The sequence below is a fragment of the Lolium perenne genome, unplaced genomic scaffold, assembly GCF_019359855.2.
Source record: "Lolium perenne isolate Kyuss_39 unplaced genomic scaffold, Kyuss_2.0 unplaced44, whole genome shotgun sequence".
In the NCBI taxonomy this organism is placed as follows: domain Eukaryota; kingdom Viridiplantae; phylum Streptophyta; class Magnoliopsida; order Poales; family Poaceae; genus Lolium; species Lolium perenne.
The window spans coordinates 42817-70000 of NW_027249002.1; the positions used below are offsets into that span (position 1 = coordinate 42817).

At 44.8% G+C, this 27184-nt stretch overlaps 1 protein-coding gene across 1 annotated transcript in view; it reads left to right on the forward strand.

The window, feature by feature from the left end:
* LOC127326550 (uncharacterized) overlaps nucleotides 1–27184 on the forward strand; it is a 27855-nt gene continuing 671 nt past the window's right edge. The window contains exons 1-2 of the mRNA XM_051353395.1: nucleotides 1–285; nucleotides 489–1185. Of these exons, the coding sequence (XP_051209355.1) occupies nucleotides 1–285; nucleotides 489–1185 (982 nt within the window). The remainder of the gene's footprint in view (nucleotides 286–488; nucleotides 1186–27184) is intronic.

Below are 27184 nucleotides of genomic sequence, written 5' to 3' on the forward strand. Positions count from 1 at the left end.
ATGATCCTTGTCAAGCTGGTTGTTGGGGACTTAGTCCTCAATGTTATCAGCGCGTATGCCCCACAAGTAGGCCACAATGAGAGCACCAAGAGGGAGTTCTGGGAAGGCCTGGAGGAATTGGTTAGGAGGGTACCTATTGGTGAGAAGCTCTTCATAGGAGGAGATCTCAATGGCCATGTGGGTACATCTAACACAGGTTTTGAAAGGGTGCATGGGGGCTTTGGCTATGACATCAGGAACCAAGAAGGAGAAGACGTCCTGAGCTTCGCTCTAGCCTATGACATGGTCGTAGCTAACACCCTCTTTGGAAGAGAGAATCCCATCTAGTGACGTTCAGTAGTGGTCTACACTCTAGCCAGATTGATTTTGTCCTCTCTAGAAGAGAAGACAGACGCGCCTGCATTGATTGTAAGGTGATACCTGGAGAGAGTGTTGTCCCTCAACATAAGCTGGTGGTTGCTGACTTTCGCTTTAGGATCCGTGTCCAGCGGGGTAAGCGCGCCAAAGTTGCTAGAACAAAGTGGTGGAAGCTCAAGGGTGAGGCATCCCAGGCTTTCAGGGAGAGGGTTATTAAGGAGGGCCCTTGGGAGGAAGGAGGCGATGCAAACATGATGTGGACGAGTATAGCGACATGCTTGCGGAAGGTCGCTGTAGAGGAGTTTGGGGTGACTAAGGGAAGTAGAAGGGAAGCTAAGGATACCTGGTGGTGGAACGATGAGGTCCAGAAGGTTATTAGGGAGAAAAAGGACTGTTTCAGATGCCTATATCTGGACAGGAGTGCAGCTAACATGGAGAAGTACAAGGTGGCGAAGAAGGCTGCAAAGCGGGCGGTGAGTGAAGCAAGGGGTCGGGCGTATGAGGACATCTACCAACGTCTAAACACGAAGGAAGGCGAAAGGGACATCTATAAGATGGCCAAGTTTAGGGAGAGGAAAATGAGGGATGTCAACGAAGTCAAATGCATCAAGGACTTAGAGGATCAGCTTCTTGTGAAGGAAGAGGCGATCAAGCGTAGATGGCAGGAGTACTTTGACAACCTTTACAATGGAGAGGTTGAGAGCTCTACCATTGAGCTAGACGACTCCTTTGATGATACCAGCATGTGCTTTGTGCAACGTATCCAGGAGTCTGAGGTTAAGGAGGCGTTAAGGAGGATGAAAGGAGGCAAGGCGATGGGTCCTGATGGTATCCCCATCGAGGCGTGGAGAGGCCTTGGAGACGTAGCGATAGTATGGCTAACTAAGCTTTTTAACCTCATTTTTCGGTCAAACAAGATGCCCGAAGAATGGAGGCGGAGTATTTTAGTACCAATCTTCAAGAACAAGGGGGATGTTCAAAGTTGTACTAATTACCGTGGAATCAAGCTGATGAGCCATACTATGAAGCTATGTGAGAGAGTCATTGAGCATCGCTTAAGAAGGTTGACAAGCGTGACCAAAAACCAATTTGGTTTCATGCCTGGGAGGTCTACCATGGAAGCCATCTTCTTGGTATGACAGCTGATGGAGAGATACATGGAGCAAAAGAAGGACTGACACGCGTACAGCACGCGACCGTTGGGAACCCCAAGTGGAAGGTGTGATGCGTACAGCAGTAAGTTTCCCTCAGTTAGAAACCAAGGTTTATCGAACCAGTAGGAGTCAAGAAGCACGTTGAAGGTTGATGGCGGCGAGATGTAGTGCGGCGCAACACCAGGGATTCCGGCGCCAACGTGGAACCTGCACAACACAACCAAAGTACTTTGCCCCAACGTAACAACGAGGTTGTCAATCTCACCGGCTTGATGTAACAAAGGATTATATGTATTGTGTGGAAGATGATTGTTTGCAGAAAACAGTAGAACAAGTATTGCAGTAGATTGTATTTCAGTATAGAGGATTGGACCGGGGTCCACAGTTCACTAGAGGTGTCTCTCCCATAAGATAAACAGCATGTTGGGTGAACAAATTACAGTTGGGAAATTGACAAATAAAGAGGGCATGACCATGCACATACATATTATGATGAGTATAGTGAGATTTAATTGGGCATTACGACAAAGTACATAGACCGCTATCCAGCATGCATCTATGCCTAAAAAGTCCACCTTCAGGTTATCATCCGAACCCCCTCTAGTATTAAGTTGCTAACAACAGACAATTGCATTAAGTATTGCGCGTAATGTAATCAGTAACTACATCCTTGAACATAGCACCAATGTTTTATCCCTAGTGGCAACAGCACATCCATAATCTTAGAGGTTTCTCGGTCCCAGTTCACGGAGACATGAACCCACTATCGAGCATAAATACTCCCTCTTGGAGTTACAAGCATCTACTTGGCCAGAGCATCTACTAGTAACGGAGAGCATGCAAGATCATAAACAACACATAGACATAACTTTGATAATCAACACAACCAAAGTACTTTGCCCCAACGTAACAACGAGGTTGTCAATCTCACCGGCTTGATGTAACAAAGGATTAGATGTATAGTGTGGATGATGATTGTTTGCAGAAAACAGTAGAACGAGTATTGCAGTAGATTGTATTCGATGTAAAGGAATGGACCGGGGTCCACAGTTCACTAGTGGTGTCTCTCCCATAAGATAAATAGCATGTTGGGTGAACAAATTACAGTTGGGCAATTGACAAATAGAGAGGGCATGACCATGCACATACATGATATGATGAGTATAGTGAGATTTAATTGGGCATTACGACAAAGTACATAGACCGCTATCCAGCATGCATCTATGCCTAAAAAGTCCACCTTCAGGTTATCATCCGAACCCCTTCCAGTATTAAGTTGAAAACAACAGACAATTGCATTAAGTATGGTGCGTAATGTAATCAATAACTACATCCTCGGACATAGCATCAATGTTTTATCCCTAGTGGCAACAGCACATCCACAACCTTAGAACTTTCTGTCACTGTCCCAGATTTAATGGAGGCATGAACCCACTATCGAGCATAAATACTCCCTCTTGGAGTTACTAGCAAAAACTTGGCCAGAGCCTCTACTAACAACGGAGAGCATGCAAGATCATAAACAACACATAGGTAATAGATTGATAATCAACATAACATAGTATTCTCTATCCATCGGATCCCAACAAACACAACATATAGCATTATAGATAGATGATCTTGATCATGTTAGGCAGCTCACAAGACCCGACAATGAAGCATAATGAGGAGAAGACGACCATCTAGCTACTGCTATGGACCCATAGTCCATGGGTGAACTACTCACTCATCACTCCGGAGGCGACCATGGCGGTGAAGAGTCCTCCGGGAGATGATTCCCCTCTCCAGCAGGGTGCCGGAGGCGATCTCCTGAATCCCCCGAGATGGGATTGGCGGCGGTGGCGTCTCTGGAAGGTTTTCCGTATTGTGGCTCCCGGTACTGGGGTTTTCGCGACGAAGACTATATGTAGGCGGAAGGGCAGGTCAGGGGGCGTCACGAGGGCCCCACACAACAGGCCGGCGCGGCCAAGGCCCAGGCCGCGCCGCCCTGGTGTCTGGCCACCTCGTGGCCCCACTTCGTCTCCTCTTCGGTCTTCTAGAAGCTTCGTGGCAAAATAAGCCCCTGGGCATTGATTTCGTCCAATTCCGAGAATATTTCCTTACTAGGATTTCTGAAACCAAAAATAGCAGAAAACAGCAACTGGCTCTTCGGCATCTCGTTAATAGGTTAGTGCCGGAAAATGCATAAATATGACATAAACTATGCATAAAACATGTAGGTATCATCAATAATGTGGCATGGAACTTAAGAAATTATCGATACGTCGGAGACGTATCAAGGACCTTCATATGTTGTTCATTGATTTGGAGAAGGCCTATGATAAGATACCTCGGAATGTCATGTGGTGGGCCTTGGAGAAACACAAAGTCCCAATAAAGTACATTACCCTCATCAAGGATATGTATGATAATGTTGTGACAAGTGTTCGAACAAGCGATGGCGACACTGATGACTTTCCAATTAGAATAGGGCTACACCAAGGGTCAGCTTTGAGCCCTTATCTTTTTGATTTGGTGATGGATGAGGTCAGAAGGGATATACAAGGAGATATCCCATGGTGTATGCTCTTTGCGGATGATGTGGTGCTAGTCGATGATAGCCGAACTGGGGTTAATAGAAAGTTAGAGTTGTGGAGGCGAACTCTCGAATTGAAAGGTTTTAGGCTTAGTAGAACTAAAACTGAATACATGAGGTGCAGTTTCAGTTCTACTAGGCACGAGGAGGGAGAGGTTAGCCTTGATGGGTAGGTGGTACCGGAGAGAGACACTTTTCGATATTTGGGGTCCATGTTGCAGAAGGATGGCGATATCGATGAAGATGTGGGCCACCAAATCAAGGCTGGTTGGATGAAGTGGCGCCAAGCTTCTGGCGTACTCTGTGACAAGAGAGTGCCACAAAAGCTAAAAGGTAGGTTTTATAGGACAGCTATCCGACCTGCGATGCTATATGGCGCTGAGTGTTGGCCAACGAAGAGACGACATATCTAACAGTTAAGTGTAGCAGAGATGCGCATGTTGAGATGGATATGTGGCCACACAAGAAAGGATCGGGTACGGAACGACGATATACGGGAGAGAGTTGGGGTAGCACCGATTGAAGAGTAGCTGGTCCAACATCGTCTCAGATGGTTTGGACATATCCAACGGAGGCCTCCGGAAGCGCCAGTGCATAGCGGACGGATAAAGCGTGCTGAGAATGTTAAGAGGGGTCGTGTTAGACCAAACTTTACATGGGAGGAGTCCGTTAAGAGAGACCTGAAGGTTTGAAATATCGACAAAGATTTAGCCATGGATAGGGGTGCGTGGAAGTTAGCTATCCACGTTCTGGAACCATGACTTGGCTTCGAGATCTTATGGGTTTCAACTCTAGCCTACCCCAACTTGTTTGGGACTGAAAGACTTGGTTGTTGTTGTGTTGTTGTTGTTGTTGTTATGCTTGACTTGCCACCATTGAAAAATTGTTATTTGGATGTTAATCTTGCTGATAATTCTACAAAGAAACCTTTGGGGAGAGTTGATAATGTTCGCATTACCGTTAACAATAACCTTGTCCCTGTTGATTTTGCTGTCTTGGATATTGAATGCAATGCATCTTGTCCCATTATATTGGGAAGACCTTTTCTTCGAACTGTTGGTGCTATCATTGATATGAAGGAAGGTAATATTAAATATCAATTTCCTCTCAAGAAAGGTATGGAACACTTCCCTAGAAAGAGAATGAAGTTACCTTTTGCTTCTATCATTAGAACAAATTATGATGTTGATGCTTCGTCTCTTGATAATACTTGATACACACTTTCTGCGCCTAGCTGAAAGGTGTTAAAGAAAAGCGCTTTTGGGAGACAACCCATGATTTTACTACTGCACTTTTATTTTATATTTGAGTCTTGGAAGTTGTTACTACTGTAGCAACCTCTCCGTATCTTAGTTTTGTTGCATTGTTGTGCCAAGTAAAGTCTTTGATAGTAAGGTTCATACTAGATTTGGATTACTGCGCAGAAACAGATTTCTTTGCTGTCACGAATCTGGGCCTAATTCTCTGTAGGTAACTCAGAAAATTATGCCAATTTACGTGAGTGATCCTCAGATACGTACGCAACTTTCATTCAATTTGAGGATTTTCATTTGAGCAAGTCTGGTGCCTCTTAGAAATTCGTCTTTACGGACTGTTCTGTTTTGACAGATTCTGCCTTTTATTTCGCATTGCCTATTTTGCTATGCTTGATGGATTTTTCTATTCCATTAACTTTCAGTAGCTTTGTGCAATGTCCAGAAGTATTAAGAATGATTATGTCACCTCTGAACATGTGAATTTTGATTATGCACTTACCCTCTAATGAGTTATTTTGAGTTTGGTGTGGAGGAAGTTTTCAAGGATCAAGAGAGGGAGATGATACAATATGATCAAGGAGAGTGAAAGCTCTAAGCTTGGGGATGCCCCGGTGGTTCACCCCTGCATATTTCAAGAAGACTCAAGCGTCTAAGCTTGGGGATGCCCAAGGCATCCCCTTCTTCACCGACAACATTATCAGGTTCCTCTAGTGAAACTATATTTTTATTCCATCACATCTTATGTACTTTGCTTGGAGCGTCGGTTTGTTTTTGTTTTTGTTTTGTTTGAATAAAATGGATCCTAGCATTAATTGTGTGGGAGAGAGACACGCTCCCCTGTTGCATATGGAAAAATATGTCCTTAGGCTTTACTCATAGTATTCATGGCGAAGGTTGAATCTTCTTCGTTAAATTGTTATATGGTTGGAAACGGGAAATGCTACATGTAGTAATTGGTAGAATGTCTTGAATAATTTGATACTTGGCAATTGTTGTGCTCATGTTTAAGCTCTTGCATCATATACTTTGCACCTATTAATGAAGAAATACATAGAGCTTGCTAAAATTTGGTTTGCATAATTGGTCTCTCTAAGGTCTAGATAATTTGTAGTAAGGGTCGAACAACAAGGAAGACGGTGTAGAGTCTTATAATGTTTACAATATGTCTTTGATGTGAGTTTTGCTGCACCGCTTCATACTTGTGTTTGTTTCAAATAGCCTTGCTAGCCTAAGCCTTGTATCGAGAGGGAATACTTCTCATGCATCCAAAATCCTTGAGCCAACCACTATGCCATTTGTGTCCACCATACCTACCTACTACATGGTATTTCTCCGCCATTCCAAAGTAAATTGCTTGAGTGCTACCTTTAAAATTTCCATTCTTCATCTTTACAATATATAGCTCATGGGACAAATAGCCTAAAAACTATTGTGGTATTGAATATGTACTTATGCACTTTATCTCTTATTAAGTTGCTTGTTGTGTGATAACCATGTTCCTGGGGACGCCATCAACTACTCTTTGTTGAATATCATGTGAGTTGCTATGCATGTCCGTCTTGTCTGAAGTAAGGGCGATTTATTATGAGTTGAATGGTTTGAGCATGCATACTGTTAGAGAAGAACATTGGGCCGCTAACTCAAGCCATGATCCATGGTGGAAGTTTCAGTTTTGGACAAATATCCTCAATCTCATATGAGAAAATTAATTGTTGTTGAATGCTTAAGCATTAAAGAGGAGTCCATTATCTGTTGTCTATGTTGTCCCGGTATGGATGTCTAAGTTGAGAATAATCAAAAGCGAGAAATCCAATGTGAGCTTTCTCCTTAGACCTTTGTACAGGCGGCATAGAGGTACCCCTTTGTGACACTTGGTTAAAACATATGTATAGCGGTGATAATCCAGGTAATCCGAGCTAATTAGGACAAGGTGCGGGCACTATTAGTATACTATGCATGAGGCTTGCAACTTGTAGGATATAATTTACATGATACATATGCTTTATTACTACCGTTGACAAAATTGTTTCTTGTTTTCAAAATCAAAGCTCTAGCACAAATATAGCAATCAATGCTTCCCTCTGCGAAGGGCCCTTCTTTTACTTTTATGTTGAGTCAGTTCACCTATTTCTCTCCATCTCAAGAAGCAAACACTTGTGTGAACAGTGCATTGATTCCTACATACTTGCATATTGCACTTGTTATATTACTTTACATTGACAATATCCATGAGATATACATGTTATAAGTTGAAAGCAACCGCTGAAACTTAATCTTCCTTTGTGTTGCTTCAATGCCTTTACTTTGAAATTATTGCTTTATGAGTTAACTCTTATGCAAGACTTATTGATGCTTGTCTTGAAAGTACTATTCATGAAAAGTCTTTGCTATATGATTCATTTGTTTACGCATTGCATTACCATTGTTTCGAATCGCTGCATTCATTACATGTGCTTACAATAGTATGATCAAGATTATGATGGCATGTCACTTCAGAAATTATCTTTGTTATCGTTTACCTACTCGGGACGAGCAGGAACTAAGCTTGGGGATGCTGATACGTCTCCAACGTATCTATAATTTCTTATGTTCCATGCCACTTTATTGATGATACCTACATGTTTTACGCATACTTTATGTCATATTTATGCATTTTCCGGCACTAACCTATTAACGAGATGCCGAAGAGCCACTTGCTGTTTTCTGCTGTTTTTGGTTTCAGAAATCCTAGTAAGGAAATATTCTCGGAATTGGACGAAATCAACGCCCAGGATATTATTTTTCCACGAAGCTTCCAGAACACCGGGGGAGAAACGAAGTGGGGCGACGAGGCGGCGACACGCCAGGGCGGCACGGCCCATCCCCTGGCCGCGCGGCCCTGCTGTGTGGGCCCCTCGCGTCGCCCCTAAACCTACCTCCTCCGCCTACTTAAGCCTTCGTCGATAATAACTCCAGTACCGAGAGCCACGATACGGAAAACCTTCCAGAGATGCCGCCACCGCCAATCCCATCTCGGGGGATTCAGGAGATCGCCTCCGGCACCCTGCCGGAGAGGGGAATCATCTCCCGGAGGACTCTTCAACGCCATGGTCGCTGATGGCGTGTAACTCACACGTTCGTTGGGAACCCCAAGAGGAAGGTATGATGCGCACAGCAGCAAGTTTTCCCTCAGAAAGAAACCAAGGTTTATCGAACCAGGAGGAGCCAAGAAGCACGTTGAAGGTTGATGGCGGCGGGATGTAGTGCGGCGCAACACCAGGGATTCCGGCGCCAACGTGGAACCTGCACAACACAACCAAAGTACTTTGCCCCAACGAAACAGTGAGGTTGTCAATCTCACCGGCTTGCTGTAACAAAGGATTAACCGTATTGTGTGGAAGATGATTGTTTGCAGAAAACAGTAGAACAATATTGCAGTAGATTGTATTTCAGTAAAGAGAATTGGACCGGGGTCCACAGTTCACTAGAGGTGTCTCTCCCATAAGACAAACAGCATGTTGGGTGAACAAATTACAGTTGGGCAATTGACAAATAAAGAGAGCATGGCAATGCACATACATATCATGATGAGTATAGTGAGATTTAATTGGGCATTACGACAAAGTACATAGACCGCCATCCAACTGCATCTATGCCTAAAAAGTCCACCTTCAGGTTATCATCCGAACCCCTTCCAGTATTAAGTTGCAAAGCAACAGACAATTGCATTAAGTATGGTGCGTAATGTAATCAACAACTACATCCTTAGACATAGCATCAATGTTTTATCCCTAGTGGCAACAGCACAACACAACCTTAGAACTTTCTGTCACTGTCCCAGGTGTCAATGCAGGCATGAACCCACTATCGAGCATAAGTACTCCCTCTTGGAGTTACAAGCATCTACTTGGCCAGAGTATCTACTAGTAACGGAAAGCATGCAAGATCATAAACAACACATAGATATAACTTTGATAATCAACATAACAAGTATTCTCTATTCATCGGATCCCAACAAACGCAACATATAGAATTACATATAGATGATCTTGATCATGTTAGGCAGCTCATAAGATCCGACAATGATAGCACAATGGGGAGAAGACAACCATCTAGCTACTGCTATGGACCCATAGTCCAGGGGTAGACTACTCACACATCACACCGGAGGCGACCATGGCGGCGTAGAGTCCTCCGGGAGATGATTCCCCTCTCCGGCAGGGTGCCGGAGGCGATCTCCTGGATCCCCCGAGATGGGATCGGCATTGGCGGCGTCTCTGGAAGGTTTTCCATATCGTGGCTCTCGGTACTGGGGGTTTCATCACGGAGGCTTTAAGTAGGCGGAAGGGTAGGTCAAGAGTCGGCATGGGGGGCCCAGACCATAGGCCGGCGCGGCCAGGGGTGGGGCTGCGCCGCCCTAGGGTTTGGCCACCCCGTGGCCCCTCTTCGTTTCGTCTTCGGACTTCTGGAAGCTTCGTGGAAAAATAGGCCCCTGGGCGTTGATTTTGTCCAATTCCGAGAATATTTCCTTACTAGGATTTCTGAAACCAAAAAAAGCAGAAAACAGCAACTGGCACTTCGGCATCTTGTTAATAGGTTAGTTCCAGAAAATGCACGAATATGACATAAAGTGTGCATAAAACATGTAGATAACATCAATAATGTGGCATGGAATATAAGAAATTATCGATACATCGGAGACGTATCAGCATCCCCAAGCTTAGTTCTGCTCGTCCCGAGCAGGTAAAACGATAACACAGATAATTTCTGGAGTGACATGCCATCATAATCTTGATCATACTATTTGTAAAGCATATGTAGTGAATGCAGCGATCAAAACAATGTATATGACATGAGTAAACAAGTGAATCATAAAGCAAAGACTTTTCATGAATAGCACTTCAAGACAAGCATCAATTAAGTTTTGCATAAGAGTTAACTCATAAAGCAATAATTCAAAGTAAAGGTATTGAAGCAACACAAAAGAAGATTAAGTTTCAGCGGTTGCTTTCACACTACTAGAAAAAGGGCAATCAGTGGCGCACCACTTTTACCCATCAGTGGCGCACTAGTGGTGCGCCACTACTATCACGCCACTGCTAACTTTTAGTAGTGGCGCACTAGTGGTGCGCCATTGCTATTTGGCTTAGCAGTGGCGCACCAGGTAGTGCGCCACTACTAGCTTCATGGTGCGCCACTCCTAAACGTCTGAGGTGCGCCACTGGATAGAAAAAAGGTGCGCCACTACAAAAATTTGAAATTTCTAGATCTGGATCTGGATCGGGATCTGGATCTGGATCTGGCACATTTTTTTTCGAATTTTTTTGGCTCATTATTTTTTCTCGTTCTTGTTGCTAGAATTATTTGTGCAATGTTCATTCTCATTTTTCTTAGCCTAGCCGCTGGTGATGATGGATGGGGGACGTAGGAGAGGTGAAGAGAGGTGAGGAGATGTAGGAGAGGATGAACAAGAGGATGAATGCCAGGGATAATGGAGGCTAGAGGGTCGCCGGAGGGTCGTCGGAGTGAAAGGAGGAGAGGAGAGGAGGAGGTCGCCAGAGTGAAAGGAGGAGAGGAGAGGAGGAGGTCACCGGAGTGAAAGGAGGAGAGGAGAGGAGGAGGTCGCCGGAGTGAAAGGAGGAGAGGATAGGAGGAGGTCGCTGGAGTGAAGGAGGAGAGGAGAGGAGGAGGTCGCCGGAGTGAAGGAGGAGAGGAGAGGAGGAGAGCAGAAGGAGGAGAGGAGAATGTGTGGAGGAGGAGGGAGGAGGGGGTTAAGTGGCCGGCTCCCCCCATTTTGAAATTCATGGGCGGGAAGCTTAGCAGTGGCGCACCAAGGCATGGGTGCGCCACTGCTAATTTTTTTCTATTTTTTGCCCAAAATCTAAAACCTGAAAAAAGTCCTGTTTCTGTTTTCCAATTGACGAATCCATTTTTTGTCCAAACGGCCGTAGGCCGTTGAATTCGAATAGGAAATTTCGCGTAGATCGATTTTGATATAAAAAAGTTTTTCATCGGAGGTCGTATGCAACCAGAAAACCCGTTTTACCGAAAGATGACGCCATTTTGCATAATATATCAAAATTCATTTTTTTCAATTTTCACTAAACCTAGATGACATATTACATGGGCATTTCAAAGGATTTAATTTTTTGAATTTTCTATCTATTTCTTTTATTTTTTCCAAACTCGAAAAGGTGATCCACCGGGGGGGGGGGGGTGTGTGTGGAAATGTTTGGGCACCACTTAGCAGTGGCGCACCAAGCATGGTGCGCCACTACTAAGTGATGCCCAAACATGTCCATCCTCCCCTTTACATAGTAATGGCGCACCATGTAGACGTGCGCCACTGCTACAAAAAATAGCGGTGGCGCACCTCTGCACGGTGCGCCATTGCTGTGTATAAGGCTGGGTCAAACCCATGGTCAAACTTAGTGGTGGCGCACCGCAGGAGAGGTGCGCCACTACTACATTTTTAATAGTGGCCCACCACTTTCCGGTGCGCCACTGCTAAGTAGTAGTGGCGCACTGCCCACCTGGTGCGCCACTAATACCCATCTTACGGCTAGGCCTTTTCCTAGTAGTGTCAACTTGTAACATGTATATCTCATGGATATTGTCAACATAGAGTAATATAATAAGTGCAATAAGCAAGTATGTAGGAATCAATGCACAGTTCACACAAGTGTTTGCTTCTTGAGGTGGAGAGAAATAGGTGAACTGACTCAACATTGAAAGTAAAAGAATGGTCCTCCATAGAGGAAAAGCATCGATTGCTATATTTGTGCTAGAGCTTTGATTTTGAAAACATGAAACAATTTTGTCAACGGTAGTAATAAAGCATATGCATCATGTAAATTATATCTTATAAGTTGCAAGCCTCATGCATAGTATACTAATAGTGCCCGCACCTTGTCCTAATTAACTTGGACTACCGGATCATCACAATGCACTGTTTTAACCAAGTGTCACAAAGGGGTACCTCTATGCCGCCTGTACAAAGGTCTAAGGAGAAAGCTCGCATTGGATTTCTCGCTATTGATTATTCTTCAACTTAGACATCCATACCGGGACAACATAGACAATAGATAATGGACTCCTCTTTTATGCATAAGCATGTAACAACAATTAATAATTTTCTCATTTGAGATTGAGGATATATGTCCAAAACTGAAACTTCCACCATGGATCATGGCTTTAGTTAGCGGCCCAATGTTCTTCGCTAACAATATGCATGCTTAACCATAAGGTGGTAGATCGCTCTTACTTCAGACAAGACGAACATGCATAGCAACTCACATGAAATTCAACAATGAATAGTTGATGGCGTCCCCAGTGAACATGGTTATCGCACAACAAGCAACTTAATAAGAGATAAAGTGCATAATTACATATTCAATACCACAATAGTTTTTAAGCTATTTGTCCCATGAGCTATATATTGTAAAGGTGAATGATGGAATTTTAAAGGTAGCACTCAAGCAATTTACTTTGGAATGGCGGAAAATACCATGTAGTAGGTAGGTATGGTGGACACAAATGGCATAGTGGTTGGCTCAAGTATTTTGGATGCATGAGAAGTATTCCCTCTCGATACAAGGTTTAGGCTAGCAAGGTTGTTTGAAACAAACACAAGGATGAACCGGTGCAGCAAAACTCACATAAAAGACATATTGAAAACATTATAAGACTCTACACCGTCTTCCTTGTTGTTCAAACTCAATACTAGAAATTATCTAGACCTTAGAGAAACCAAATATGCAAACCAAATTTTAGCATGCTCTATGTATTTCTTCATTAATGGGTGCAAAGTATATGATGCAAGAGCTTAATCATGAGCACAACAATTGCCAAGTATCACATTACCCAAGACATTAATAGCAATTACTACATGTATCATTTTCCAATTCCAACCATATAACAATTTAACGAAGAAGAAACTTCGCCATGAATACTATGAGTAGAAACTAAGGACATACTTGTCCATATGCTACAACGGAGCGTGTCTCTCTCCCATAAAGTGAATGCTAGGATCCATTTTATTCAAACAAAACAAAAAACAAAAACAAACCGACGCTCCAAGCAAAAGCACATAAGATGTGATGGAATAAAAATATAGTTTCAGGGGAGGAACCTGATAATGTTGTCGATGAAGAAGGGGATGCCTTGGGCATCCCCAAGCTTAGACGCTTGAGTCTTCTTAATATATGCAGGGGTGAACCACCGGGGCATCCCCAAGCTTAGAGCTTTCACTCTCCTTGATCATGTTGCATCATACTCCTCTCTTGATCCTTGAAAACTTCCTCCACACCAAACTCGAAACAACTCACTAGAGGGTTAGTGCACAATAAAAATTAACATATTCAGAGGTGACACAATCATTCTTAACACTTCTGGACATTGCATAATGCTACTGGACATTAGTGGATCAAAGAAATTCATCCAACATAGCAAAAGGGGCAATGCGAAATAAAAGGCAGAATCTGTCAAAACAGAACAGTTCGTATTGACGAATTTTAAAATGGCACCAGACTTGCTCAAATGAAAATGCCCAAATTGAATGAAAGTTGCGTACATATCTGAGGATCATGCACGTAAATTGGCTTAATTTTCTGAGCTACCTACAGGGAGGTGGACCCAGATTCGTGACAGCAAAGAAATCTGGAACTGTGCAGTAATCCAAATCTAGTACTTACTTTTCTATCAACGGCTTAACTTGGCACAACAAAACACAAAACTAAGATAAGGAGAGGTTGCTACAGTAGTAAACAACTTCCAAGACACAAAATAAAAACAAAGTACTGTAGGTAAAAACATGGGTTGTCTCCCATAAGCGCTTTTCTTTAACGCCTTTCAGCTAGGCGCAGAAAGTGTGCATCAAGTATTATCAAGAGACGAAGTGTCAACATCATAATTTGTTCTCATAATAGAATCAAAAGGTACCTTCATTCTCTTTCTAGGGAAGTGTTCCATACCTTTCTTGAGAGGAAATTGATATTTTATATTACCCTCCTTCATATCAATGGTAGCACCAACAGTTCGAAGAAAAGGTCTTCCCAATATAATGGGACAAGATGCATTGCATTCAATATCCAAGACAACAAAATCAACGGGGACAAGGTTATTGTTAACGGTAATGTGAACATTATCAACTTTCCCCAAAGGTTTCTTTGTAGAATGATCAGCAAGATTAACATCCAAATAACAATTTTTCAGCGGTGGCAAGTCAAGCATATCATAAATTTTCTTAGGCATAACAGAAATACTTGCACCAAGATCACATAAAGCATTACAATCAAAATCTTTAATCTTCATCTTAATGATGGGCTCCCAACCATCCTCTAGCTTTTTAGGAATAGAGGCTTCGCGCTCTAGTTTCTCTTCTCTAGCTTTTATGAGAGCATTTGTAATATGATGCGTGAAAGCCAAATTTATAGCACTAGCATTAGGACTTTTAGCAAGTTTTTGCAAGAACTTTATAACTTCAGAGATGTGGCAATCATCAAAATTCAAACCATTATAATCTAAAGCAATGGGATCATCATCCCCAATGTTGGAAAAAATTTCAGCAGCTTTATCACGAGCAGCTTTCAGCAGTTTTAGCAGTTTCAGGCAGTTTCTCGCGCTTTGCATTAGAAGTGGAAACATTGCTAACACCAATTCTTTTATTAGTATTAGTAGGAGGTGCAGCAACATGTGTAGCATTAGCATTACTAGTGGTGGTAATAGTCCAAACTTTAGCTACATTCTTCTCTTTAGCCAGGTTTTCATTTTCTTCTCTATCCCACCTAGCACGCAGTTCAGCCATTAATCTTATATTCTCATTAATTCTAACTTGGATGGCATTTGCTGTAGTAACAATCTTATTATGATGATTCTCATTAGGCATAACTTTCGATTTCAAAAGATCAACATCAGCAGCAAGACTATCAACTTTAGAAGCAAGTATATCAATTTTCCCAAGCTTTTCCTCAACAGACTTGTTAAAAGCAGTTTGTGTATTAATAAATTCTTTAAGCATGGCTTCAAGTCCAGGGGGTGAACTCCTATTATTGTTGTAAGAATTCCCATAAGAATTACCATAGCCGTTGCCATTATTATAAGGATATGGCCTATAGTTGTTACTAGAATTGTTCCGGTAAGCATTGTTGTTGAAATTATTATTTTTAATGAAGTTCACATCAACATGTTCTTCTTGTGCAACCAATGAAGCTAATGGAACATTATTAGGATCAATATTAGTCCTATCATTCACAAGCATAGACATAATAGCATCAATCTTATCACTCAAGGAAGAGGTTTCTTCGACAGAATTTACCTTCTTACCTTGTGGAGCTCTTTCCGTGTGCCATTCAGAGTAGTTGATCATCATATTATCAAGAAGCTTTGTTGCTTCACCAAGAGTGATGGACATAAAGGTACCTCCAGCAGCTGAATCCAATAAATTCCGTGAAGAAAAATTTAGTCCTGCATAGAAGGTTTGGATGATCATCCAAGTAGTCAGTCCATGTGTTGGGCAATTTTTAACCAAAGATTTCATTCTTTCCCATGCTTGAGCAACATGTTCAGTATCTAATTGTTTAAAATTCATTATGCTACTCCTCAAAGATATAATTTTAGCAGGGGGATAATATCTACCAATAAAAGCATCCTTGCATTTAGTCCATGAATCAATACTATTCTTAGGCAGAGATAGCAACCAATCTTTAGCTCTTCCTCTTAATGAGAAAGGGAACAATTTTAGTTTAATAATATCACCATTTGCATCTTTATATTTTTGCATTTCACATAGTTCAACAAAATTATTAAGATGGGCAGCAGCATCATCAGAACTAACACCAGAAAATTGCTCTCGCATAACAAGATTCAGTAAAGCTGGTTTAATTTCAAAGAATTCTACCGTAGTAGCAGGTGGAGCAATAGGTGTGCATAAGAAATCATTATTATTTGTGGTTGTGAAGTCACACAACTTAGTATTTTCAGGGTTGGCCATTTTAGCAACAGTAAATAAAGCAAACTAGATAAAGTAAATGCAAGTAAACTAATTTTTTTGTGTTTTTGATATAGCAAACAAGATAGCAATAAGGTAAAACTAGCAACTAATTTTTTTGTATTTTGATTTAGTGCAGCAAACAAAGTAGTAAATAAAACTAAGCAAGACAAAAACAAAGTAAAGAGATTGAGAAGTGGAGACTCCCCTTGCAGCGTGTCTTGATCTCCCCGGCAACGGCGCCAGAAAAAGAGCTTGATGGCGTGTAACTCACACGTTCGTTGGGAACCCCAAGAAAGAAGGTATGATGCGCACAGCAGCAAGTTTTCCCTCAGAAAGAAACCAAGGTTTATCGAACCAGGAGGAGCCAAGAAGCACGTTGAAGGTTGATGGCGGCGGGATGTAGTGCGGCGCAACACCAGGGATTCCGGCGCCAACGTGGAACCTGCACAACACAACCAAAGTACTTTGCCCCAACGAAACAGTGAGGTTGTCAATCTCACCGGCTTGTTGTAACAAAGGATTAACCGTATTGTGTGGAAGATGATTGTTTGCAGAAAACAGTAGAACAATATTGCAGTAGATTGTATTTCAGTAAAGAGAATTGGACCGGGGTCCACAGTTCACTAGAGGTGTCTCTCCCATAAGAAAAACAGCATGTTGGGTGAACAAATTACAGTTGGGCAATTGACAAATAAAGAGAGCATGGCAATGCACATACATATCATGATGAGTATAGTGAGATTTAATTGGGCATTACGACAAAGTACATAGACCGCCATCCAACTGCATCTATGCCTAAAAAGTCCACCTTCAGGTTATCATCCGAACCCCTTCCAGTATTAAGTTGCACAGCAACTGACAATTGCATTAAGTATGGTGCGTTATGTAATCATCTACTACATCCTTCGACATAGCATCAATGTTTTATCCCTAGTGGCAACAGCACAACACAACCTTAGAACTTTCACCGTCCTGTCCCAGGTGTCAATGCAGGCATGAACCCACTATCGAGCATAAGTACTCCCTCTTGGAGTTACAAGCATCTACTTGGCCAGAGTATCTACTAGTAACGGAAAGCATGCAAGATCATAAACAACACATATATATAACTTTGATAATCAACATAACAAGTATTCTCTATTCATCGGATCCCAACAAACGCAACATATAGAATTACATATAGATGATCTTGATCATGTTAGGCAGCTCACAAGATCCAACAATGATAGCACAATGGGGAGAAGACAACCATCTAGCTACTGCTATGGACCCATAGTCCAGGGGTAGACTACTCACACATCACACCGGAGGCGACCATGGCGGCGTAGAGTCCTCCGGGAGATGATTCCCCTCTCCGGCAGGGTGCCGGAGGCGATCTCCTGGATCCCCCGAGATGGGATCGGCGTTGGCGGCGTCTCTGGAAGGTTTTCCGTATCGTGGCTCTCGGTACTGGGGGTTTCGTCACGGAGGCTTTAAGTAGGCGGAAGGGTAGGTCAAGAGGCGGCACGGGGGGCCCAGACCATAGGCCGGCGCGGCCAGGGGTGGGGCCGCGCCGCCCTAGGGTTTGGCCACCCCGTGGCCCCTCTTCGTTTCGTCTTCGGACTTCTGGAAGCTTCGTGGAAAAATAGGCCCCTGGGCGTTGATTTCGTCCAATTCCGAGAATATTTCCTTACTAGGATTTCTGAAACCAAAAACAGCAGAACAAAGAATCGGCACTTCGGCATCTTGTTAATAGGTTAGTTCCAGAAAATGCACGAATATGACATAAAGTGTGCATAAAACATGTAGATAACATCAATAATGTGGCATGGAACATAAGAAATTATCGATACGTCGGAGACGTATCAGTCGCCTCCGGAGTGATGAGTGAGTAGTTCACCCCTGGACTATGGGTCCATAGCAGTAGCTAGATGGTCGTCTTCTCCTAATTGTGCTTCATTGTTGGATCTTGTGAGCTGCCTAACATGATCAAGATCATCTATCTGTAATGCTACATGTTGTGTTTGTTGGGATCCGATGAATAGAGAATACTATGCTATGTTGATTATCAATCTATTATCTATGTGTTGTTTATGATCTTGCATGCTCTCCGTTACTAGTAGAGGCTCTGGCCAAGTTTTTGCTTTTAACTCCAAGAGGGAGTATTCACTACAAGAAAAGTTGCCATGGCCGACGAAGTTGAAGTCGCGCCGTGGTTGCTGGTGTACCATGGCCGACGATTTTGGGTCCCTCCGTGGTGCATGTCAAAACTTTTTTTTCTCGTTTTTGAGGCCACCTAGCCCGACGAAAGCGGCCAAAACGTCGCGTATGGTGGCCCGGGACGTGGTGCATCTCGAAATCTCGGGTTCGCCGGCCGAGTCAACGCAAATCCGCACCGCCGAGGGATGTAGGGCCCAGATGGCAGCCTCTCTGGCATTGTTTTTTTTCTCGATCGCGCCATCTCGTTCAACATTCTCCGATCGAGCCGTTTACGATGCAGGATCATGGGTCCCGCATGTCATCCTCTATGAACCAAAATTCTTTCTATTCTTGGATTTTTTTTGACCCCCTGATTTCTGGCTACTTCCTTTTTCTTTTGATCCCTTACCGCCTTGGAAACATTGAGACCGCTGCTGCTAAATGGGACCCGCATGTCATCCTCTGTGTGCAATCAACTTTCTTTTCTTGGAGTTTTTTTTGGCACCTCATATTTGGTCACTTGCCTTTTTTTTTCGATCCCCTGCCGCCTCTCAAACGGTGATACCGCTGCTGCTAAATGGGACCCGCATGTCATCCTCTATGTACTATAAAACTTTCTTTTCTTGGATTTTTTTGGCACCTCATATTTGGTCACTTGCCTTTTTCTTTCGATCCCCTGCCGCCTCTCAAACGGTGATACCGCTGCTGCTAAATGGGACCCGCATGTCATCCTCTATGTACTATAAAACTTTCTTTTCTTGGATTTTTTTGGCACCTCATATTTGGTCACTTGCCTTTTTCTTTCGATCCCCTGCCGCCTCTCAAACGGTGATACCGCTGCTGCTAAATGGGACCCGCATGTCATCCTCTATGGACTATAAAACTTTCTTTTCTTGAATTATTTTTGGCTCCTGATATTTGGTCACTTGCCTTTTCTTTCGATCCTCGCCGCCTCTCAAACAGTGAGACCGCTGCAGCTAAATGGGACCCGCATGTCATCCTCTATGAGCAATCAACTTTCTTTTCTTGGAGTTTTTTTTGGCACCTCATACTTGGTCACTTGCCTTTTTCTTTCGATCTCATGCCACGTTTGAAACGTTGAGGAACCTGCTGGCTCATGGGACCCGCATGTCATCCTCTATGTGCTATAAAAGTTTCCTTTGTTGGATTTTTTTTCACCCTCTGATTTTTGGCTTGCCTTTTTATTTTGATCCCCTGCCCCCTTTGAAACGTTGAGTAAGCTGTTGGCTCAAGGGACCCGCATGTCATCCTCTATGTCCATCAACTTTCTTTTCTTGGATTTTTTTCACCCCCTAATTACTAGCTACTTTCTTTTTCTTTTGATCTCAAGCCGCATTACAAACATTGAGACCGCTGCTGCAAAATGGGACCCACATGTCATCCTCTATGTACAATAAATCTTGGATTATTTTTGGCTCCTGATATTTGGTCACTTGCCTTTTTCTTTCGATCTCATGCCACCTTTGAAACGTTGAGTAAGCTGCTGGCTCATGGGTCCCGCATGTCATCCTCTACGAACAATAAAAGTTTCCTTTCTTGGAGTTATTTTTGACCCCTAATTTCTGGCTATTTGCCTTTTTCTTTTGATCCCCTGCCCCCTTTGAAACGATGAGGACGCTGTTGGCAGGTCGGTCCCACATGTCATCCTCTATGAACAATAAAAGTTTCCTTTGGTGGATTTATTTTTGACCCCTAATAAATTTCTGGCTATTTCCTTTTTTTCTTTTGATCCCCTGCCGCCTTGGAATTGTTGAGAATGCTGCTGCCTCATTTTTCTTTTGGTCCTGTGCCGCCTTGGAAACGTTGAGACCGCTGCTACAAAATGGGACCCGCATGTCATCCTCTATGTACAATAAAGTTTCTTTTCTTGGATTATTTTTGGCTCCTGATATTATGTCACTTGGCTTTTTCTTTCGATCTCATGCCGACTTTGAAACGTTGAGGATGCTGCTGCCTCATGGGTCCCGCATGTCATCCTCTCAGAACGATAAATGTTTTCTTTTCTTGTATTTTTTTACCAACTGATTTTTGGCTTTTTTTTTATTTTCGGTCCCCTGCCGCCTTTGAAACGTTGACGACGCTGCTGGCTCATGGGTCCCCGATGTCAGCCTCCCCGTACAAGAAACATGTGATATTTTATTTTGCAGACAATAAACGTTGTATTTCGCTCTGAGCTATTGCAAACGGATAAATTAAATCTTTATATCTACATAAACAAACTTATATGTTGAATCTCCTTGTTTTTTGTTTTTGCGAAGCATAGGACTTTCCTGTTTTTTTTTTGAGAAAAATCCGACCTTTCCTGTTTTGGAGTGGGCTGAAATTGTACGAGTCAAAAGGCCCAGCAGGATAGTTCGAAGGCCCAGATGTCCAGATACAGCCCAATTGAAATCTTTCTTTTCTTGGATTTTTTTTCACACCCTGATTTCTGGCTACTTCATTTTTCTTTCGGTCCTGTGCCGCCTTGGAAGCGTTGAGACCGCTGCTACAAAATGGGACCCGCATGTCATCCTCTATGTACAATAAAGTTTCTTTTCTTGGATTATTTTTGGCTCCTGATATTATGTCACTTGCCTTTTTCTTTCAATCTCATGCCGACTTTGAAACGTTGAGGAAGCTGCTGGCTCATGGGTCCCGCATGTCATCCTCTATGAACAATAAAAGTTTCCTTTGTTGGATTTATTTTTTCCCCTAATTTCTGGCTATTTGCCTTTTTCTTTTGATCCCCTGCCCCCTTTGAAACGATGACGACGCAGCTGGCAAGTCGGTCCCACATGTCATCCTCTATGAACAATAAAAGTTTCCTTTGATGGATTTATTTTTGACCCTAATTAATTTCTGGCTATTTCCTTTTTTCTTTTGATCCCCTGCCGCCTTGAAATAGTTGAGGATGCTGCTGCCTCATGGGTCCCGCATGTCATCCTCTCAGAAAGGTAAATGTTTCTTTTCTTGAATTTGTTTACCAACTGATTTTTGGCTTATTTTTTCTTTCGATCTCCTGCCACCTTTAAAACGTTGACGACGCTGCTGGCTCATGGGTCCCCAATGTCAGCCTCCCCATACTGCAAATCCTCTTTCTGCAAAGGTTGTATTTCTAGATAGATAAGGTGGATTCGAATCTGCCATGGTTCAGGCAGCTCAGGTAAGCCTTCTTGCACTGATTAATGGAAGTAGTGTATAGCAAGGTCAAGACATGTGGCTCGGTGTAATGAATCAATTTGAATCATGTTGTGGGTTCAATCTGATAGTTCTCTAACAGGTCAGCCAAAATAGAAATTAAGTTTTTTTCTAAAACGGAAATGCAAATTAAGATGAACACAAACATTAGTTATCATAATAGCTGATCATACATACATACTTGCTAAGAGCAAAAGCTTGCCAGAGTTTTACCACCCATACAATTAATTAGCAGTTCAGATAAGATAACCTTATATAAGTATAACTACAAATGCATTTGCTAAGGGCTCATGGGGCAACAGAACTAGACAACCGCGAACTTTATGACCAGCATGTCACAGCGGCATCGAAAGATCTTGACCTTCAACTTTGATCCAATGCGAAGTTTGGCACCGTCAATGAACTTTTTCCACCTGGAAGTAACAGCCAAGCGGCCATCTGTGGGACTGACGGAGTACCGTCCCTCCACGGTGAGACCTTCACTCTCCATGACGAGGGATATCTTGCCCCTTCGGCCAGCATTGAGATCCTTGGAGATACTTTTAGGCAATTTCTGATTCAAAGCAAGAGATACCACCAAAAATTAGTCAATGGCACCAATGCACTGAACCATGTGAGACTTTGAGCAGAGAAGACATCAAGATAAGAGCAGTTATGCTGTCATATACTCACGAACATAGCCTTCAGATGCGTCCTGGTCACCACACGGGTGGCCACAGCAATGAGTTGAGACCTCGGTGATCTGGCTGGGGCAGGTGCAGGAGCCTGGGCTGGTACACGAGCTGGTGCTGATGCAGGAGACTGCTGGGCAGGTGCGATCGCGGTGCCTCTAGAGGAACCGGTGCTGATGCAGGAGAAGCATTGGGCAGGTGCGATCGCGGTGCAGCTAGAGGAACCAGTGCTGATGCAGGAGCCTGTTGGGCAGGTGTAGTATATGGGGCCTCTACAGGAACCAATGCTGATGTAGCGGACTGCTGGGTAGATGCAGTAAACGGAGCTGGTATAGGAACCGGTGCTGATGCAGGAGAGTGGGAAGCCGGTGCCGGTGCTGGTGTGGTTGCCCTTTGTGACATCCGCTCATGTTCCATCAGGGGATCTGCAGCTTTGATCATGTTAAACCCAGCAAGCTAGAACAGAGGGAATGGTTTAGAACAACTGCTCAGAACAGTTATCAAAAGATATGAGTAGAAAAAAGTTACATATTATATATTTGGAAGTGTCTCCAACTCTGTAAGCAGTTACGTATATCTGCTCGTTTGAGTTTCTGATCCTCAGCTCGTGGCCCTTCTTCAGACCGTAGTCAAAAGCAAACTTTCTCCAATCATGTCCATACAAATATGTGATGGCCTGCGTCTTGTAGACATACACCTCATAGACCGTGTAGGTGTTCATCAATTTGCCATTGCCATGCATAGTGAAAGACCCTTCATGCGGACACATCTGGTTAATCATTGGACGAAGTTCACAAGGTACAGTCTGCATGTGAAAATTGATACAAATGTAAGAAGCAGGAAGACTAAAAACAAGACTTTACTATATGCCAATTCATGCTAAACCACTGAGAATACATACCTGTAACTCTGTGAAGGAGCTACTAGAAAGGTAGATAGGGCCATAGGAGGTGTTATATGCGGGGTATGTACATGGGCCCGCCATATTCCCGCAAGCTCGGCATCGGGATGGTGAAGGAAACATGGGAGGTACTACTGGTGCGTAGCGCTGAATGTAAGTGGAAGAATTAGGTTGTGTAAAGTGCATAGTTCAGAGCAATGCAAATGTTGACAAGCGAGTGCATAACACTATGTTACAAACTGAACAGTGAAAAATTAGTGTATGATGAATATAAGCATGCTAATTTGGTGTTTCCGAATTCCAAAAAGCATTAGACAGAGCCGGTGATAATATCAGACATAAATCATGGCATGTATATGTGGCTTAAGAAAATATACCCGAACCCTTGGATGGTTACGGCCCGGCTGGTCCGCCTCGAAGCTCCCTTCCTAACGGGCGGTGGGCTGAATCCTTTGCAGACGACTTAAATACGCGACGGGGCATTGTAAGTGGCAGAGTGGCCTTGCTGCCACGATCCACTGAGATCCAGCCCCACGTCGCACAGATTCGTCCCTCCCCCCAACTCTTCATTTCAGAAAGAAGGTTCGAAACCCCATCATGCAAGCTACGATGCCTCCCAAAATCTCTAAGTCCTTTGGATAAAGCACCAAGTCATGGGGAAAGTACACAAAGGTCTAACGGAATGCACGTAGCAACTTGAACGTGAACTGCGGTGTCATGCACATGCATGTTTGAGAATTTACCAAGTCACTGACATACGAACCCGCCTTTGTGCGGAGAGAACATATGAACTCAATGTAGGTCTTTGCCGTAGACTTGAATGACAGTTCATAATCCGTGCATTCATAAGGCCGTCCCGGATGGACGTCTAAGTCTGCAAAGAATCTGGATGCACTAGTGCAAATCCAGAATGCCGTGGTAACCAGAGAGGTATGCTCTCAACATGGGAATCATAGTTTTGGCACTTGCAAATATTGTGAATAAATTTGCCTGAAAGAAACATGGCGGAAAGACGGAATATCATACCAACATGACACGAGAAGTAACACTGATGTACTTCAGAAAACAACTGTAGCACCTCCATGGCGCGAGGCGTTCGTGATACAGTGAAAAAACATCAAACGTCACAGAGAACTATAGTCGGGTGGACGCGCGGCGGTCGAGATACGGTGAAAAACCATGGCGCGCCAGCCAAAACGACGGTACCGGCTGAAAACGGCTAAGTCGGGGCGACGTCGAAAAACGTCTAACTACACGGTGAACTATAGTCGGGTGGGCGCGCGGCGGTCGAGATACTGTGAAAAACCATGGCGCGCCAGCCAAAACGACGGTACCGGCTGAAAACGGCTAAGTCGGGGCGACGTCGGAAAACGTGTAACGACACGGTGAACTATAGTCGGGTGGGCGCGCGGCGGTCGAGATACGGTGAAAAACCATGGCGCGCCAGCCAAAACGACGGTACCGGCTGAAAACGGCTAAGTCGGGGCGACGTCGGAAATTGTCTAACGACACGGTGAACTATAGTCGGGTGGGCGCGCGGCGGTCGAGATACGGTGAAAAACCATGGCGCGCCAGCCAAAACGACGGTACCGGCTGAAAACGGCTAAGTCGGGGCGACGTCGGAAAACGTCTAACGACACGGTGAACTATAGTCGGGTGGGCGCGCGGCGGTCGAGATACGGTGAAAAACCATGGCGCGCCAGCCAAAACGACGGTACCGGCTGAAAACGGCTAAGTCGGGGCGACGTCGGAAAACGTCTAACGACACGGTGAACTATAGTCGGCTGGGCGCGCGGCGGTCGAGATACGGTGAAAAACCATGGCGCGCCAGCCAAAACGACGGTACCGGCTGAAAACGGCTAAGTCGGGGCGACGTCGGAAATCGTCTAACGACACGGTGAAATATAGTCGGGTGGGCGCGCGGCGGTCGAGATACGGTGAAAAACCATGGCGCGCCAGCCAAAACGACGGTACCGGCTGAAAACGGCTAAGTCGGGGCGACGTCGGAAAACGTCTAACGACACGGTGAACTATAGTCGGCTGGGCGCGCGGCGGTCGAGATACGGTGAAAAACCATGGCGCGCCAGCCAAAACGACGGTACCGGCTGAAAACGGCTAAGTCGGGGCGACGTCGGAAATCGTCTAACGACACGGTGAACTATAGTCGGGTGGGCGCGCGGCGGTCGAGATACGGTGAAAACCATGGCGCGGCAGCCAATACGACGGAATCGGCTAAAAACGGCCAAGTCGGTGGGACGTTGGAAAACGTCTAACGACACGGTGAACTATAGTCGGGTGGGCGCGCGGCGGTCGAGATACTGTGAAAAACCATGGCGCGCCAGCCAAAACGACGGTACCGGCTGAAAACGGCTAAGTCGGGGCGACGTCGGAAAACGTGTAACGACACGGTGAACTATAGTCGGGTGGGCGCGCGGCGGTCGAGATACGGTGAAAAACCATGGCGCGCCAGCCAAAACGACGGTACCGGCTGAAAACGGCTAAGTCGGGGCGACGTCGGAAATTGTCTAACGACACGGTGAACTATAGTCGGGTGGGCGCGCGGCGGTCGAGATACGGTGAAAAACCATGGCGCGCCAGCCAAAACGACGGTACCGGCTGAAAACGGCTAAGTCGGGGCGACGTCGGAAAACGTCTAACGACACGGTGAACTATAGTCGGGTGGGCGCGCGGCGGTCGAGATACGGTGAAAAACCATGGCGCGCCAGACAAAACGACGGTACCGGCTGAAAACGGCTAAGTCGGGGCGACGTCGGAAAACGTCTAACGACACGGTGAACTATAGTCGGCTGGGCGCGCGGCGGTCGAGATACGGTGAAAAACCATGGCGCGCCAGCCAAAACGACGGTACCGGCTGAAAACGGCTAAGTCGGGGCGACGTCGGAAATCGTCTAACGACACGGTGAAATATAGTCGGGTGGGCGCGCGGCGGTCGAGATACGGTGAAAAACCATGGCGCGCCAGCCAAAACGACGGTACCGGCTGAAAACGGCTAAGTCGGGGCGACGTCGGAAAACGTCTAACGACACGGTGAACTATAGTCGGCTGGGCGCGCGGCGGTCGAGATACGGTGAAAAACCATGGCGCGCCAGCCAAAACGACGGTACCGGCTGAAAACGGCTAAGTCGGGGCGACGTCGGAAATCGTCTAACGACACGGTGAACTATAGTCGGGTGGGCGCGCGGCGGTCGAGATACGGTGAAAAACCATGGCGCGCCAGCCAAAACGACGGTACCGGCTGAAAACGGCTAAGTCGGGGCGACGTCGGAAAACGTCTAACGACACGGTGAACTATAGTCGGCTGGGCGCGCGGCGGTCGAGATACGGTGAAAAACCATGGCGCGCCAGCCAAAACGACGGTACCGGCTGAAAACGGTTAAGCCTGGCAGAAAATCTCTGCCGCGGCAGAGAAATGGCCATTTTCTCTGCCGCGACAACAGTGTAGGGCTCCTTCACAAGCTGACGGGCAGGGGTCCCAGGGGGGGCTAAGTTCCCCAGCTATATTGGGGGGGGGGTGGCATCCCTCCCTGTTGGCGCCGGGGTTATCCCCACAGTCAACTACGCCCGTCACGCCGCAATGTTTATCATACAGATGCTTCAATCAATGGATGCATTTTATCTATAGTTAATAATCAAAGAGAAGACCACATGCATTCCTCTCATTACAATATACTATCAGCACAAAGTTGCATTGACCCTCGGCGACATTTATCGTTGCCGTGTGACTTGTCACGTGGCGACGTTTATCGTTGCCGCGTGACAGTCACGTGGCGACGTTTATCGTTGCCGCGTGACAGTCACGTGGCGACGTTTATCGTTGCCGCGTGACGTGTCCCGCGGTGATGTTTATCGTTGCCGCGTGACTGTCCCGAACAGAGAAAGCGCACGTTCCCCGTCTATTGGTGGG